The sequence below is a fragment of the Benincasa hispida genome, chromosome 3 (assembly GCF_009727055.1).
Source record: "Benincasa hispida cultivar B227 chromosome 3, ASM972705v1, whole genome shotgun sequence".
Classification (NCBI taxonomy): Eukaryota; Viridiplantae; Streptophyta; class Magnoliopsida; order Cucurbitales; family Cucurbitaceae; genus Benincasa; species Benincasa hispida.
In genome coordinates, this window is record NC_052351.1 from 49,744,271 (window position 1) to 49,762,511 (window position 18,241).

The 18,241-nt window shown below is 36.1% G+C and overlaps 2 protein-coding genes across 2 annotated transcripts; both read right to left on the reverse strand.

Moving 5' to 3' along the window:
• Window positions 1-729: 729 nt before the first annotated feature.
• LOC120073330 (cell division control protein 2 homolog C) lies at window positions 730-4,395 on the reverse strand. The gene is made up of 4 exons (XM_039026108.1): window positions 3,592-4,395; window positions 3,397-3,466; window positions 3,176-3,314; window positions 730-1,057 (listed from the first exon to the last, which is right to left on the reverse strand). Exons 1-4 carry the CDS (start codon window positions 4,205-4,207, stop codon window positions 965-967), a joined length of 918 nt encoding a protein of 305 aa, XP_038882036.1. The 5' UTR covers window positions 4,208-4,395; the 3' UTR covers window positions 730-964.
• Window positions 4,396-5,516: 1,121 nt separating this feature from the next.
• Window positions 5,517-9,999, reverse strand: LOC120073329 (2,3-bisphosphoglycerate-independent phosphoglycerate mutase). Its single transcript, XM_039026107.1, has 10 exons — window positions 9,803-9,999; window positions 9,488-9,670; window positions 9,056-9,183; window positions 8,420-8,570; window positions 8,110-8,313; window positions 7,100-7,524; window positions 6,696-6,888; window positions 6,511-6,606; window positions 6,179-6,334; window positions 5,517-5,946 (listed from the first exon to the last, which is right to left on the reverse strand). The coding sequence occupies exons 2-10, from the start codon at window positions 9,647-9,649 to the stop codon at window positions 5,782-5,784; spliced, it is 1,680 nt and encodes a 559-aa protein (XP_038882035.1). The 5' UTR covers window positions 9,650-9,670; window positions 9,803-9,999; the 3' UTR covers window positions 5,517-5,781.
• Between the last annotated feature and the right edge of the window lie 8,242 nt (window positions 10,000-18,241).

The window sequence follows — 18,241 nt, forward strand, 5'->3', positions numbered from 1 at the left end:
ATCTTTTTTCTTTCAGTACAATTGAAGGTAGAGGGTTCAAACTCGCTAACATACTCTTAAGTTAGTTGAGTTATACTTGCTTTTGTTGAAGAAATTGGTACAAAAGGATGGAGACAAACACTTGAAAGAAAAACTTTTATGAAGTACAAAATGGAAACTTTTGAGATACTTATTTAGCTCTCATTTTTCCTCTTGAATTTGGTCTTGACGTTCTAGTTTGGCTTTGCTTTTTTTGTTATTTCTTCCTTTTTTTTCCTTGCTTCTCTTATAAATGCATATACAACTCTTATTTATTAGTTATGAGATTCATGTAACTCAAGCAAGAGGATTGATGGGCTTTTCTAAGATCTAAACTATTCTTGATATTTCTACAAGATTATCCTAGTTGAAATTAAAATCTAAAAAAATGCTAGGATATTTCTAGAACATTTCTTGTGAGATACTTATTTACATTCTTTTAGATAAATCTAAAGATGTCTAATATTTACACTTAGCTAATTTTATAGAAATTTCGATAAGATTCTAGAATAGTTAGTATTGCTTCAACTTCAACAACTTTGACTAGACATTTTAAATTTGTCTTTCGTAATTTGTCTTTCGTATTGTCACGTAATAGAAACACATTGTTATTGTGCTATATTTGTAACCTTTTGTATTGTCCTTCAAAGACTCTCTAACAATATGTATAGCCTTTCCTTCAATCTCTTTCAAATCCTTCAACTATGAATCGGCAGCCAAATATGAGGTTATTCATATAAAGCATCATCGAGATGAGCCAACAACAAAATTCTTAATTTAAATTCACAAATACAAATTGTAATCTAGAGCTTGAATTCACCAAGATGATGACAACTTGACCATTTTCTTTTTTTTTTTTTTTTTTCAGATTAGCACACGAAACAACAATTAATTTTGCATACATATCAATATCACATAACATCACATTACCATTTGCTATGTTCTCTTAATACTGAGACTTGTCGAGGCTATCAAAATACGGATGGTCTAGAGCTGCTTTCGCTGAGATTCTGTCTGCTGGATTATATTGAAGCATTTTCTGCAATGTGCACAAGAAACAAAGCAAATTAATACATAATAAAACCATTATATTTGCAGGCAAAACTAGCAATTAGATAGAGTGTTGAAATGGCCTCAAATCTGTTATCTGACACTTCAAACGGCCTAATACGGGGGTCTTGCTGCCCAGTCAACGAGTTGGGGTCCAGGGGTGCTATATAATTATGACCCTAAGGTTTAGAGAAGTGTGCTATATAAACTTTCTAATCCTAGAGGGCACCATTTTATTCTGTAATTTGTAACATTCTCTCTAATAAGATCGTTCTTCCTCTACCTCGTGGATATAGTTCACACTGTTAGTGAACCATATAAATCTATGTGTCAATTTTTTTTCTTTTTTTACATTTTTTGTATTCTTTAATTGTCGATTTCGTAACATAGAGGAAAACTTCCTCCAAAGGACTATAACTGCAATACAAGTTTGGCGTGAGCATTACACCCATGTTGCCCGCTTCCAACTCTATCATGCTCAAGGATCAAATCTAGAATTGTGGCTATTAAATCTTTATACAGTCTAAATCCTACAAAGAAACTGTAAGTTATCGCCATTTGTGAATAAATTTAGTGGAAGAGATTACATGACCCAAGAAAATGCAGAAGAATGACTCAACTAAGAAGATAAATTGGACATAAAAGAAGATTCTTACTTCAAATAATATTCTAGGAACAAAAAAGAAAAATGGCGTTCTATTTTCTCTAATATGTCATCAAACAGCATACTTCATGCAAGTTCAGGGAGTATCATTTTCTAAAAATGGAAAATGAAGATAATAGCATTCCCACCCCTACATTCCTGATGTTGGAATGAATAGTTATTGTTGATTTAATTCATTGTGTAGCAGACTCTCAAACTTGTTCAAGTATGTGTGAATAGTTTGTTTTGATATCGTTATCCTTGCCTAGATTAAACTTTAAAGAGTGCAAAGCACTTGAATTGGGGCTTGATGATCATGGTGAGCTGACAATTAAATAGATTGAATTTTTTCACTGAAGATTGAATCTCATTGACTGGTAGCAGATCAAGATAGACTCTAAACTTGCACTGCAACCATGTTATGGCCAACCGCCCAAGGCTGTTAACAGCAAGCAGCTTAGCAATGATATCAACAACGATGACCAGAGACCCAGTAATGTATGGATGAAAGTGCACCTTCCTTTAGAACAGTAACTACATAAGATTTCGTTGATGAACACCTCTGCATTGAGTCATTGACCGTCCTCTAGTGATCTAAGAAGTAGATAGGCAATATTTTCCGGAGGACCAACCTAATGAAGAACATAAAAATTGGCAGTGGAACAGGTCCCAAGACGGACAGAAACCTTGGAGCAACATTGGGTGCAACCCAATAGTTGAAGCATGAATGCACAAGATGGCATAGTGCCCTATCTATTCTATTTCGAAATTTGTCGAGTGAAGAGAGCAATTTCAACAGTAGGAAAGGTGTACCCTATATGATCAATGGAATTAGACATTCTAGCACTAACAGAGGGTTGACTCTGGACGACTTGATTAGATTAAAAAGTCTACACCAGAAAAACCAAACGATGCAAATAGGCCAATGAGAATGAGATAAGATTGTGGCTTGGAGCTAATTGTAATCCAACCGAGAAAGGGACACAGAGTAGCTACTATGAAAGCTCCCTCCTTATGAACTATGAGCAATTACTATAGGAATTGTACGAAAATTTCAGACAAAGTAGTCAGTCTCTAAGTGGGTCTGATACGATGTATGATCAGCAGAGAGTGAACTTCGGCAGTGGCATATTCCCAAGAAATCAAGTAAAAAAGTGACCACCCTGTTGGTTATCTCACTGAAGTGGTTTTCTTTGCTCTTAAAAGTTGAAAGGCAACTGAATAAGCTCACTCCTAGTTTTATTATCTTCAGCTTTCATCTCGTGTACAACTGATTCTATTCCTTCTACAGTTACATACCCTGCTAATCAGTACCCAAAATCTGCAGCATTTATTATTTTTTTTTTCAAGACTAAAAAGTTTTCCAGATTAAGTTGGTTCTACTACGGGAACGAATTTATCAATTTGAGCAATGTATAAAAATAGTTTTGAACAATATAACGTAAAAGGAACAAGCAAGATTACCGAGAGAAGGTCAACACCCTCGGGTTCCAGGGATGGAACTGCACGTGTCAGATTCTGAGGCTCCCATTGAGGATAGACATGCCAATCCCTCAAAGAACTAACTCCAGGCCATTGTTTCTCGGTGGGAGTACCTAGCAGCCTATGAGACAAAACGTCAAACACGTACATGGCTACGAAAACTGTAAGCTCGAAGTGAGACGAGGTCAAAGAGAAGTAAGCACCTAAAAATGTGAAGCAACTGCTGGAACTCAGAATCTCCAGGGAACAGTGCCTGCCTTCTCACCATTTCAGCTGGCATTTTCCCAAACAATGGATAAAAAACAATGAGCAATTTGATCGAAAAATAACGGCAAACAAGACGGTGACAACAAATTCACCATTACAATGAAAAAGAAAATTAAAGCGTAAGATATTACCAAAGATGCAACCAACAGACCACATATCGACAGCAGTAGAGTAATGAGTGGATCCAAGGAGAACCTCAGGAGCACGATACCAGAGAGTAACAATTTCATGAGTGTAGCTCTTAAGAGGGACAGTAAAAGCACGTCCAAGGCCAAGATCAGCAATCTTCAAAACACCTTTACCCTGATCCAGAAGTAGATTCTGCGGCTTGAGATCACGGTGAAGAACGCCATGACTATGACAATGCGCAACGCCCTTACAGAGCTGAAACAGGAAACTCTGAACTAGAGAGGAAGGAAGAGGCCTAGGATTGGGGCCTTTACGATGCGAATCGATGTACTTCTTGAGATCAGTGTCGAGATACTCGAATACAAGGTAGAGAAGAGGCTTACCACTTTTATGGTGATGAACATGTTCGACACAAAGAAGACGAACGACATAGAGAGATTGAGAAAGCAATTGTAGAAGAGAAACCTCACGAAGTGCGGTCGGTGGAACGCCTTCTTCGTCCATTTCAAGGCGAGTTTTCTTGAGAGCAACGAGTTGGCCAGTCTCCTTGTCTTTGGCCTTGTACACCTTCCCGTAAGTTCCTTCACCGACCTTTTCGAGCTTCTCGTACTTCTCCATGGCTGCTGATTCTGATCCTTAATCGTCTTCTTTGTGAAGATCAATTTATTGAAAATGATGGAATGATTTTTGGTAATTGGATCGTGAAACTGACAATTGACAAGCAATGGATGAACCCTAAAATGGGTTTCAAATTTAAAAAGCCGCTCCTCTCTCTCTCTCTACTCCGTGGTTTGTACTTTTTTTCAAATTTATACAAAAGGGAGGGAAATGTTACAACCGGTTAGATCCATTGATGTCACGTGGCGCTTCTTAGTGAATTGACGGTCATATTAATAAAGTAATCGTTAAAATATTATTGTTGTTGTCCTTGTTTGAGCCATAATAAGGCATAATAAATCAATGGTAATAAAAAAGTGCAAAATAATTGACGAACAGAGATTACTCAATCTGTCTAATAAATCAATGGTAATAAAAAAGCGCAAAATGATTGATGAGCAGATGTGCTCAATCCAATTGTATTTAAAATGTATGTGATATCGTTACCGATATTGTTACTATTACAATATAAGAATCATGCCAATGAAATTTTATTACAATTACAATAATTTTTATCACGGATTGATAAATATGATCTTAATACAATAGGGGTGGGAGTTTCGAGTGACAAATCTCTTGATTATTATACTTATACTTCTTTTATTTATCTTTGTCTCTCTATATTTCCAAAATCTCTATTTTCAATCCTTGTATTTTTAAAAGTGATCATTTTCATATTTTACTTTCATTTTAAGAATCAAAATATCACTTCTTAAAAATATATGATTAAAATGTACCATAATCGAAAACTAGAATGTATAAAGATTATATTGAATCAAAGTTAAAAAGTATATAAACCAAAATGAATATTTTTAATGTACAAATATATAAACCAAATGGCACTAAAAAAAAAAAAGAATATAAGCCAAAACAAAAATTAAAAGCACATTTGAACCTAAAAAAAAAGTATATATATATATATATATATGATTGGAACCTAAAATTTAGGATATTAGTCCTTATCTCAAAGTTAAAAAGTACTGTAAATTCAACCATCTAATGATAATTGACGTATATCCTCATACCATCAAGATCGAAAGTAAATCACATTTGTTGTATTTATTTATATTTAAAAAACATGTAATATCAAAAACAAGTATGACCATTTAACAACTATTTCATTTTTCAGTTTTGAAAATTAGGCTAGGTGTTCTCAAAATTGTCAATTCTTTTTGATATTTGAATTCTTAACTAAATTCTAATACAGAATACGGGATTTCATGTTACGAAAATAAGAGATTCAAATTTATCAAAATTAAACAGAATATCAGCAAATTTGAAAATTGGAAGGTTGTGTTCAACCCTCAACTTCGCTATTAAATCTTTAGAGTCAAAATTTCTCAGTTGAACTATATCCTCTTCCTTTTCATGGTCTGGTTTAACAAAGACAGACCATGAGCAAGGAACATGAATCCAAGGATGAAAAAGAAAGAGTATTTATTCCACAACCTAGCATAGCCATTGCTAGTCTTCTCGCTCTGTTAATTGTAAAAACATAATCTTACTCGGATAACTGAACTTCCCATGCCACAAGCTTAGCAATCGACAACTTCAATTAGGGTCGTCTCGTAGTCGCTGGGAGCCTCGTAACCATGGAGATTGATAACAGTTGCAGCAACATTGGCCAGCCCTCCATTAGGAACATCACTACGGAATCTAACTCCAGGGGCCAGTCCCGGGCCTCCAATTGCAATAGGAACCTATATGTTCAGAGATTCAACCAAAACAAAGTTAGACACCTCTAGATTCTATTTTTCCATTTCCAAACCGCTTGCTTCTTCAAACTAAGAATAATTTCAAATGTACCACCATGGTAATTCGACCACAGATCTCGAAAATAGTTGTTCAAGAGAACTACAAGGACAACATAATTTGCAGTCTATACTAATCTAGTACTTTTATGAATTTGCTGGTGAGAGGCAAAAAACTTACCGGCTGAAGAGTGTGAGAAGTGAGGATTTGAATTTTGCCACTTTTGTCAAGAAGAGGCTCCCCGGACTTGTTTCTCTTCACCATGTCCTCTGCATTTCCATGATCTGCAGTGACGACGTAAATTCCCCCTACTTGTTCAATTGCATCGATGATCATCTGCAACCAAAGCTCTCCAAAAGTAAGCAAATAGGGACAGGGGGTCGAAAATGATCATCAATGTACAGAAGTGGGTTTGGGTATAGAAATGTAATGCTTTGCATGCCCGGACAGAGAAACACCAGAATCCAATATCAAAGTAATAAAATCAAGTACTGGAAAAATCTAACACATACCTTTACAGCATCATCAGCAGCCTTGCAAGCTACAACTGTGGCCTCAATATCACCAGTGTGTCCAACCATGTCACCGTTTGGCAGATTAACACGTACCTATTTACACATGTAAACCGACAAGCGGACAAGTCAGAACAAAATCCAACTAAGATATTCAGAGGATATGTGAAAAGTTAATTGCATACCTGCTGGAATTTCCGGCTAAGAATAGCATCTCTTGCCTTCTCAGCGATCTCTATAGCCTTCATCTTTGGCTGAACATTAAAAGTGATCCCAGAATCACTAGGAATCTCCACATATTCCTCCATTTCTGGGTTGAAATATCCAGAACGGTTTCCATTCCAGAAGAAGGTAACATGACCAAACTTGACAGTCTCACTGTATTAGTGGGGGAAAATAATAGTTCACATCAAATTTAGTAATTTAAAAAGGTAATGTTTCATAAAACTATGTATAAGAGATCAATTTTGATTTCAAAGAGACAACTGACTTGTGCACAAGAATAAAATTATCAACACAGATGCAAAAATATAAATGGATATATAGATCAATCAGAACCACAATGGACAATAACTTCGCTATTTCTCACCTGCAGGCAAAGGTCCTAACATTATTGTGCACAAGATATTCCCCAGATGTTCTCTCAATCTCTGGGGGAGAAACAAGGTAATGGCTTGGAAGCTTCAGTTCACCATCATACTGGAGCATTCCAGCATAACGAATTTTAGGGAACCTAACTCGGTCAAATTTATCAAAATTTTCATACTCAAGGGCCTTGGCAATCATAACCATTCGATCTGCTCTAAAATTGAAGGTAACTACTGCATCACCATCCACTATTGGGCCAACAGACTTCCCACTATCATCAACTATGACGAATGGAGGTAGATATTGATCATTTGCCTTGGGTTCCTCTCTTAATTTCTTGACAGCTTCAAGAGCACTTTTGAACTTGTGTGGTGCTTCGCCAAGTACTTGTGCATCCCATCCCCGCTTCACAACTTCCCAATCATTCTATAATTTGAAAACAAAAACAGTCATTCTTCTTACTTACTTTCATCTTAAAAAATATCAATAACCATTGCCTAATAACTTATGAATTCGAATTTTTATGATCAAAGCAAAAAAAAAAAAAAAAAAAAAAAAAAAAAAAAAATTACCAACGGGGTGGTGGGGTTACCATTTATAATAATTGTCAACTTTCTTTTATTCAAACTTTTCATCTATCATTCTTAAGCAAGCTATTCATTCTTCATATAATACCCACAAAGTGATTCTTAAGCAAGCTTTTTGCCTTAACTAAGCCCCCCCCTTTATATGCAACAGTGATTCTAACATGCGATATTCCACAAAGTGGTAACAGTAGGTGAACTTATTATCATTTTCTTTCTATGGTGTGAGTGTGACATTATTAGAAACCTGTAATTATAATGGATAATACAATTCAAATGAATATTGTTAAACGCTTAACATAAATATACACTTATTTTGTTCGAAAGAAATGATTCACGTCCTTTCTTTACCCATATCTTAAAATTTCAATAAAAGGCATGTCATGTTGAGATCACTCTAGGATAGTAAGACCAGAAAAAGAAATACCTCGTAACGATCCATAGTCACATACATACGGCCTCCACCAGATGCTACTTGTGCATCAACCCCTTTCTCACGTAATTTGGCAAGGTCATTTTCAAGAGTCTCTACAAAGGCTACACTCGAACCGTCCAAAACATCACGCCCATCAGTAAGTATATGGACACGGATTCTTTTAGCACCACGCTCACTTGCTCCTTTGAGTAACAACTACATAGAGGAAAAGGTTTATAAGTTAAATTATATAAACATTCAATCATGATAAATTGGAGAAAACATGCGGAATGTAAAACTATTGAAAAACTTCAAAGCTTACCTGCAACTGATCTAGCCTAGAGTGCACTCCACCATCACTCAGTAATCCTATAAGATGCAAAGTGCCGGTTTCAAAGGATTCCTTGATGTATTTGAAACCTTCTCCCTCGTATATTTTTCCAGAGGCAAGAGCAAGGTCAACAAGCTTTGCACTGCATTGAAAACAAATTAATTTTAAGTTTCGGTAATGGGAAGAAAAATGGCATGCCATAAAATCAATTCTTCCTTCAATTACATTGATGCTTCTAATTGAGTTTAAATACGCATGGTTCAAATTTAAAGAATTCCTCATCTCTACATATTGCCAAGGGGAAGCCTTTCTCCCTTGTTCCCATTTCCATGCATGTTTTCTTTCTAAGAAGAAAAAACTTTTTTCAATTAAAAATGGGTCAGTTTCTCGAATAATGATCAATCTGACCGATTCCTAATAATCACAATAGATAAATTATACAATTTTTTATTGGTTTAGTTACTAATAATGTGCCTTTTAGTCTTAAAACAAGTAACTTTCACAAGATTCTACTGCCACAGGTAAGATGTTAATTCTAGTTCCAAACTACTAAACATAGTTAGATGAATAGCTATGTACCAATCAGTATACGAACCAAAACAATGAAAACAAATAAGATAAGCTCACCCTTGAGCAAAAATACGTCCAGCACCAAGCGCATTATGTCCAACCTCACTGTTGCCCATGTCATCTTCAGTAGGGAGACCTACTGCCATACCATGTGCCCTGAGCAGCCTCCAACGCTCAGGAGCTCCCTATCAGAAGCAGAAAACAATCCATCAATAAATTCATAGAACACCCAAATGAATTTTCAGATTTCACTCTTCACTTCACTTGTGTAAATTTAGAAACCGTAAAAAGCCACAGAATTTCATATTCAAACGAGAGTAATCACATGCAATCTACAGTGTCACAACTAAAACATTCAAAATTCGATTGCAAGAACCTCAAAATCTGCGATGATTTCGATAAACAAAATTTCTTTGAAAAAAAACGAAAGAAATGAAATGGGTACCCTAAACATGAACCGATAATGACGAATCCCTAAAATTAAACTACCTTCTTAAAGGAATCCATGGTGGGAGTTTCGGCAACATGGATACAATTGTAGCGATCTGGGTTAGCTTCACCCCACCCATCCAAAACAATAAGACCCACTATCTTATCCTTAGGAAGCTTAGGATGATCCGGCAATTTCCATGAGAATCCAGAACTCCCCATCGATCTTCAATTAAATTTTTTCTGCAAAAATCAGATACCACTTAAGAACAACATTATAGACTAACGAAACGCAATTAATAAGCAACAAAACCAATAAAAAAAATGGATGAATCGAATCTATGAACCAAAAGGCAAATCGAAGAAGCAACTTACGAATCAAAAGAGCAAAAGGGAGAGCTAAAAGGCAGGACCCAACTTTTTTAAGAACAAGAACAACCCTAAATCCAACCGATTGCGGTATATAAAGGAAGATCGGGGGATTTGAAATGGAAGATGCTTAAAAAATGGAGGAAAAAAAAAGCTTTTCAGAACGCAGTGGGTTTCATGCCGTTTGATTTGAGAAATTCTGTGGATTGAATCACAGCCTTACAAGTATTTTTCAGTGTGTTTTTTCTTTCAAACATCTCTTTCGGACTTAACGCCCGCTGATGCACGCGACACTTGGTCACAACTCAAGTGTGTTTTTCTTATATTCTATTTTTTTTAATGTTTTATTATTATTTTTAATTAAAATATAAGAATCGAAACAGATCTTGTGATTTTTATTCAATTTATCAAAATATCATCTTTTCAGTTTAGAGATCGAAGGTTCGGATCACCATTTTCATGTGTTATTGAACTAAAAAATTTGGATTGATTTTTACATTAGTCATTTTCATTTAGAAATGATAAAGTCAAGAATAAACATGATACTAGTCAAAAGTGACAAGCTAAAGACTAAAACATGCCCCGGAAAAGGGGCCTTGGTTTGGGCTAGAACCAAGCCAATTTCCAAGTTGACCCTTGCCAAATGTCCAAAACATGCCCTAGCCCAAAGTAATATCTTAGGCCCAAGATATGGCAATGGTAGGGATGGCAATAAAACCTATGGGGACCCACCCCTACTCGATCGGGCTGGAAAATCCTTGATTTGATCGAGGATGGGGTCAAACCGGGGACCTTATTTCGATCCCCGCTCTGACCCGTCCCCACTCCCGCCCCGATTAGATTTTATATGTATGTAATATAATAGGTTTTTTAGAACATAATCCTTATTCTTTTATAGTCCAAGCCTAAACCTAAATTACTCAAATACTCCAAGTCCAAGCCCAAACCTAAATTACTCAAATACTCCGAGCCCAAGCCCAAACTTAAACCTTAATCTATCCTTTTGACCTTAGTCCTTATTCTTTTTAAACTAAACTTTTTTTTTTTTTGCCTCCACCTCTTTCTCTCATTCAACTATGAACACCAACACATAACACCTAAGTTTGTTTCCCGCAGTCGATTTGCCTAGCCGCCATCGATCTACCCATCGTGCATTGTTGAAGTCATGGCCATCCAGCCATTGTTGTCATCGTCAACTTCAAGATCTGTCATCGTTGAATTATGAATAGATCCCCACGCCCCTGCCTTCAAATGGCAAGGACGAGCATGGAGATTGGGATAAATTATGCCCACAGGGACAGGGACGGGGACGGGACACCCTGCCCCAACTCGACCCTATTGCCAACCCTACCTAATGGAAACACTCGACCTTGGCTTGAGAATACGGCTGACCCTAGCCAAACTCGAAACGAGCATGCACCTTGGCTGGGTAGGTAACTACTTATCCTTAAGGGACTCAAAAATCCTAAAGAATACCCTAGGTCAACTTTCTCTATAAATACATCATAATAATTTCATATGAGGTAATCTAAGTCATATTCTCAAACCAGCTTCCATATTCTTTCACTCTCTGACTTTAGCATCAGAATGTATTGCAAGCACCATATTAGTATGCAATTTTCTCTTTTGCAGGCCACGTTCTTCTCCCCTTCAAACAAATTCAACTGTTGGTGTCACGTGAAGGTCAGGTGCATTCCCCTTGTCTCAAATTTTGTATTAACAGTCTGATATCGTCTGTAGGGAAGAAAGTGTTTAACTAATAATCTGCATACCTTACAAAGCATGAGTAAGAGGGACGAAAACAAAAACTAGACAAAGATAACTAATAGAAAAGGTTGAGGCTACCTAGGTCGAGGCTGAGGAAACCAAGTTGAAGCAAAGAGCAAAGGTGGAGATAACCAATGATGAGGGGACCAAGTTAAAGCAAAGAGCAATGACTTAGGCTACTGAGGCTGAGGCTACCAAAGTCGAGGTCGAGGTCGAGGAAACCAAAGTTGAAGTGAAGAGTTAAGGGCGAGGCGACCAATGCCGATGAGATCAAGTTAGAGCGAATAACAGAGGCCAATGAGACCAAATTGAAGCGAATGGTAAAGGTCGAGGCAACCAATGTTGCGGAGACTAAGTTAGAGTGAAAAGTAGAGGTCGAGGTTGAAGGAATCCTGTTAGAGATCCTTGAGCAGAAGTGGGGATCGGACCTAAAACCTAAAATTCTACATAATAAAAGTTTTACAGAAACAATACAGAAATCATACGCATTTAATTGAAGGAATTTTATAGCATGCTCGATAAATACAGAAAAGGAAAAATGGGTTAGAAAACCCTTACCTTTAAAGAACCGTTCTTCAATGGAATCCCTCGAACCAATGAACACCACCACAGATGGCTACCTTCGTATTCTCTGGATGAGTACCCAGGAGTTTGTAGGCTTTGACTATTTTGGTTGAGAGGGAATTTTTAGAGAGGAGATGAGAGGAAAAAGGGAATTATAGAACCCTCTGTATTCTTTGGCAGGAGAAGAAAAAAGGTCCAGGTCAAATTTCTAATGAAGCAAAGGTCCCCCTTACTCCCTATTCTCTCTTAAAGCTTTTTAAAGCTCTAAGAGAAAGGGTTGGTTAAGAATTATTGACTGTAAACCATAGTTGTTACAGTCACTCAATGGAAATGTTCGCCTTTGGAATGAAGATGGATGAGTAGGCACTTTCACCTGGAACTGATAAAATTCGGGGGAAACATGGAACCGGTCACTATACTGGGGGGCGAGACATGACCATGACTTAAGATTCAAGTACTGTTGAAAAGACCAAAAGAACGGGGGGAATGACTACCTGTAATAAAGCACAGGCTAATACGAGCCGACCAGAAGAAGCAAGAGTAACTCCCTCCCATAATTATTTTTAAAATAAATCAAAATAAATTTATTTATTTATTTTAATAAAAAATTAATATATATTTTATATAATAATTGCCTTATTATAAAATTAATATTTAAAACTATATGTTATATTAAATATAACATATAACCTGCAGTTTCTATATTGTATCAAATACAATATAACCTATAGTTTCAATTCTCTTTCACCAATGGCTTTTAATATAAATCACATATTAAATTTAATTATATAAACCCAATTCATATAACTAACATTTCAATCATATTCAAATATTTATTTCCTCACAAATATACTTTATATTATAATGTATCAAATACATTATAGTAATTATATCATATTGTTCGGTGTAAAGTAGGTATCGTTATTTCTATCTACCCCAAACAAATGAAATTTATTTAAACTCAAACTACAACTGGAACTAACATGTAGTAATGGTGGAAGTAAGAGGTCGATCACAAGAGAACCACAAATAATTGGCCTAAAAATTGACTATTTGAATTCCTAACTACAAAAGATTAAATGGGGGGGTGGGGGTTGTTTGTTTTAAGAACTAAACGGAACTAACTAAGCAAAAGAAAAGAGTTGATATAGGAAATTTATTGATGAGAGAAATAAGAAAGAGATTGTGAGATAAAATTCAATGGAAATGAAATCTTGGGGATTTTATATAACTAGGTAATTCTATCATTGACTTAATAAGAAATCGCGCAATTAGATAATTCAATAGTTCATTAAGAATAAATTCCTAATGCCCTAATTAGCTAATTTCACAATTAACCTTAATCTAGGTCTTAATTGCTTCCTAAAGACATTTCGCAACTAATCTCTAAATTGCATTGAACTCATGGATTTTCTTAACTATTCTAATCTTGAAATTAAAAGACTGAAAATTCAAGATTGATTACATGAATGCTCTGAATTAATAGATTCTTTAAAAAAAGAGGAAAAAAAAGTCCACATTTTCTATAAAGACTACTAATTCTTGCAACTACAATTACAATTTTATTAACCATGTAATTTTTGCATACAAAAATTGATTAATCTTGATTCGTCAATTCAATCTTAATCAATTTTATTCTAAATCTCAGCAAGAACATTCAAAAGAAGGTAATTGCATGAAAGAAAGTTCAAGAAAAGTCTCAAGAAAATGCCTAATTACATAGTACCCCAAGAAAAAGATTTACCTACTCATGGAGGTTGAAGTTCTTTAAGTATTCCATTGATAGTTACATGTTGATACAAGTTTGAGCACAAAATCGACTCAATCTCACAGAAAATTACAAGAATCACTCTTGGAAATCAAAATCTCTCCCTAAAAAAATGGGTTTTTCTTCTTTTAAGTTGTTCTTTTAAGAAAATGATGGATTTCCTAAAAAAATGATATCTCTCTCTCTGTTTTTGCTGAAGAACTGAATTCATTTATACTAGCGGGAAGTCATCGCGAAGCGCCCAGATGGATTGCGTCAAAATCCGGAAAAAAGAACGAGCGCGCCGAGTTTTTCTGTTTAATACTCGCTCCTCGAAACTCAGCGGTTAATACTCGATCCTCGACACTCTGGATGCTCTTTACTTGATTGCCTTAACTCGATGCAAGATGAATCAAACGAAACTGATGACTCGATGGAAGATGGTTAAGTACTCGATAGTCTTTACTTGATGCTATTTGATAGTATTCTGCAAAATACTCGATGGTTGATGCTCCAATAGCCTTACTCGATGCTCTCCTGAGTGTTTACTCGATTCTCTTTAAATTGTTGTTTTTCTTGGTCATTTTTATCTTTTTGGCACAATTTTCTTGTAATGACTCCAAAATGCTTTGGGGATCGTTTAGTCCTACAAAATTAGCAATTAAAGCAAATAATCAACACAATTTTGGGGGAATTAACATAGGAAATATACATCTTTTAAAAACCTAACACATATATAATTAAAATTAAATTAATTATATCATATATAATTAATTCTCTCAATTAATTTAAACAATTCAAGTTAATCCAAAAATTGATTCTCATTTATTCCTGTTGAACTACTGAGAGGACCTCATGGACCTGTAGCTTGAGGCTCCAACGGTACATGAATAATTTATTAAACTCCTTTAATTAAATTATTCACCATTCGTTAAATGTCGGGCACTCCACTAAAGACCGACAACTGCACTGTTCGCACTACAGATATGTGTATGTGTCCATCGGATATAACCAATCTATAATACGATGACCTTTCACAAATTGCTCGTAAGTATAGTTGGACCAAAATTATTATTTTGCCCCTATAGTTACATCTAACTCCTTAAGTACCACTAATCCCTTTCATGAACAATAAATCATAGTTCAACTTTGACCAAACCCTTCTCAGGACAGAAGAAGATGTGGCGCCACATTGTTCAAACCCTGAAATAAGCCCTTGAGGGAGCAATTTATCTACTTACCCTGACATTGGGGCAAAAGTGAATTCCTTCTTGTGTAGCTGTGTTCCTAACTCCCCAATTAGACGAATCCCTAAAATGGTAGGCTTGTTGAGTTGGCGATCTGGCCACTCTCACCTATACAAATCAAAGGACCACCTTCATAGGCATGAGTTCACAACTCACTCAGGATTCAGGTCATGTTACCCATGGTCATCCTGTCTCTTATACACATCTAGATGTGTATAAGAGACAGTCCGTTAACTGTCGGGCACTCCACTAAAGACCGATAGCTGCACTCTCTTTACTACAAATATATTTTGTGTCCATATCAACAAATCAATAGTGTGATAACTCCCCAATTAGACGAATCCCTAAAATGGTAGGCTTGTTGAGTTGGCGATCTGGCCACTCTCACCTATACAAATCAAAGGACCACCTTCATAGGCATGAGTTCACAACTCACTCAGGATTCAGGTCATGTTACCCATAGTCATTCTGGTGAAAAGTAAGTCCCTATTATGAATGACATTATATAATGAGACTAGTCACTTCGTGGTCCGGTCTTATACAAACTTCTTTGTATAAAATATCTCCACTCACATGTCTCCCCATATGAATGACCAAGATCAGATGATTGGTAACACTTTACAACAATTGTAACATCTACAAAGCGGGTCATACTCATAGTGTCACCAAGATAAGGTATCCAGCCTTATCCATCTACTATAAACTATTTAGGTTATCACTTAAACATGATCCACCCGTATGTCTCTACATACATGTTTAAGCTACAAGATAACCTTGGATCTTAATGGATTGTGGTTAATGCAACAAAATTGAAATATAACATCATATATTTTATTAAATAAATAAGATGTTTGTACATTACAATTACAAATTATAGAACCCTATGAGATTTAGGGCATCAACCCTAACAGAGGCTATTGTGGTCAAATCCGAAGAGACCGAGTTAAAATAAATAGCCAAGGCTGAGGTTAGACTCAAAATTGTTAGTAGAATGTGAATTTGTGATCAAAATTTTACACGGGCTGATTGAGATCGACCTTAAATGCATCAAGGTAAAATATTTTTATAATCCATATGTGTCTAGGTACATCATGCGCATTGTGGAAACTTGTCGAGGCCGACCTTAAGCACATAAGGATTAGAGATCTCCACCAACTTTACCCTAATGTCTAGATGGTTGTGTGAACCCAAATTGTGCGAGGTTGAGGCTCAATCTTATCAATGAAAAACTAAGTTGATAATTCAGTGGTGAACATGAGTTTTAACTACATATCCATATAAAAGTGCTCAATAAGCTAAAAATAATGAAGCTTCATCATTTAAAAGTATTTCAAATATCAGATAGTCCAAGGTTGAGGTTGAGGTTGAGGTCGAGGAGCACCACAAGAGAATAGGAATTGGTTAAAACCCCGAAGCAATGGAAAACAGACACGCAAAACTTGATCAAAGAGAAGCCACCGTATGATGCTGACCAACCCAAGTTGAGGCCGAGGTTAGCTTGCCAAGGTCGAGGCCAAGCCGATTTGCCAAGTTTCAGGTTAACTTCATCTTAAGGTACTTTACTTGTTATAATGGATTTTTACCTTTGCACAATGGTTGCTTTCAATTCAAAGCACATTATTATTCCCGTTAAAAAGAAAATTATTATTTTTTTTTAAGATGTCAAACTTCAAACATTTTCTTGATGAAGAATGTTCCTTGAGTAAGGGGCCACATAGGGAATATGCCTCTCTATCAAACAAAAACAGCTTTGCAGTGGATATACTTCCTTATCAAACAAAAAGCAGCTTTATAGTGGATATGCTTTCCTATTAAACAAAAAGCAGCTTTGCAAGGGATATGCTTCCCTATCAAACAAAAACAACTTTATAGGGGATATGCTTCATTAATAAACAAAAAATAGGTATAGGGAATATACTTCCCTATCAAGCTCCAAAGATGGTCATTTGCTGCCGTTCTCACCTCTCAGAAATCGATATTCATCTTTCTCGAGAAGGTATCAAGCTCCAAAAATGGTCATTTATTGGCCATTTTCACCTCTCATAAATTAATATTCATCTTTCTCGAGAAGGTGCTTATAATCTCAAAGAAATTGATTTTCATCTTTCTGACAAGATTTAGTATGGGATTAGTCCCCCAAAAGGGGATTGCCTCGAAATTATGAAACCTAGAGGAACCCTAAAGCTCGACCCTATTGATAGGGTATCATGGGTTATCCACAGGATAATCAAGAAATTGTTGGGATTGGTATCCTAATTCTTCTAGAGTCTCGTTGTTTGCAATGATACACATTGTTTGATGAATAAAAGAAATTGTTATTTCATTATGGCATTTACTCATATACAATAAACAAATCTCCTTGGTTATCTTATGTGAACTTAAGCATGTATATGTGATATACAAGTGGATCATGCCTTAAGTGATAACCTAAATAGGTTTGTAGTATAAGGATTAAGGTGGGATACTTGATCCTGGTGACATTACGGATATAGCCCGTTTTGTAGAGGTTTGCAAGTGTTGTAAACTACTACAGATGGTAGATCCTGATCATTCATGTGGAGACATGCGAGCGGAGGTGTCCTATACAAAGAGTTTGTGTAAGACCGGACCATGAGATGACTAGACTCTGTATATAACGTCATTGATACTAGAAACTTACATCTCACCTAAACGACCATAGGTGACACGACCTCAATCCTGAGTGTTTGGGGAACTCCTACCTTTGAGGGCGGTCCTTTGATTAGTATGGGTGAGAGTGGCTAGATTGCCAACTCAACATGCCTATCTTTTTGGAGACTTGTCTGATCTGGGAGCTGGGAACTCAATCCACAAGATGAAATTCACTTCTTTCCCGAAACAGGGATAAGTAGAGAGATTGCTCCCTTAAAGGCTGATTCTGGGGCTTGAACATAATGGCCACAACTTCTCTTTGGAAGAAAGGACTCAGTCATAGTAAGACTATGACTTATGTTCATTAAAGGGATCAGTGGTACTTAAGAAGTTAGATGTAACTACAGAGGCATAAAAGTTATTGGCCCAGCTGTACTTATAAGCGATCTGTGAAGAGTTATCGCACTTCTGATTGGTTAAGATGGACACATAATATATATGTGGTAAGGA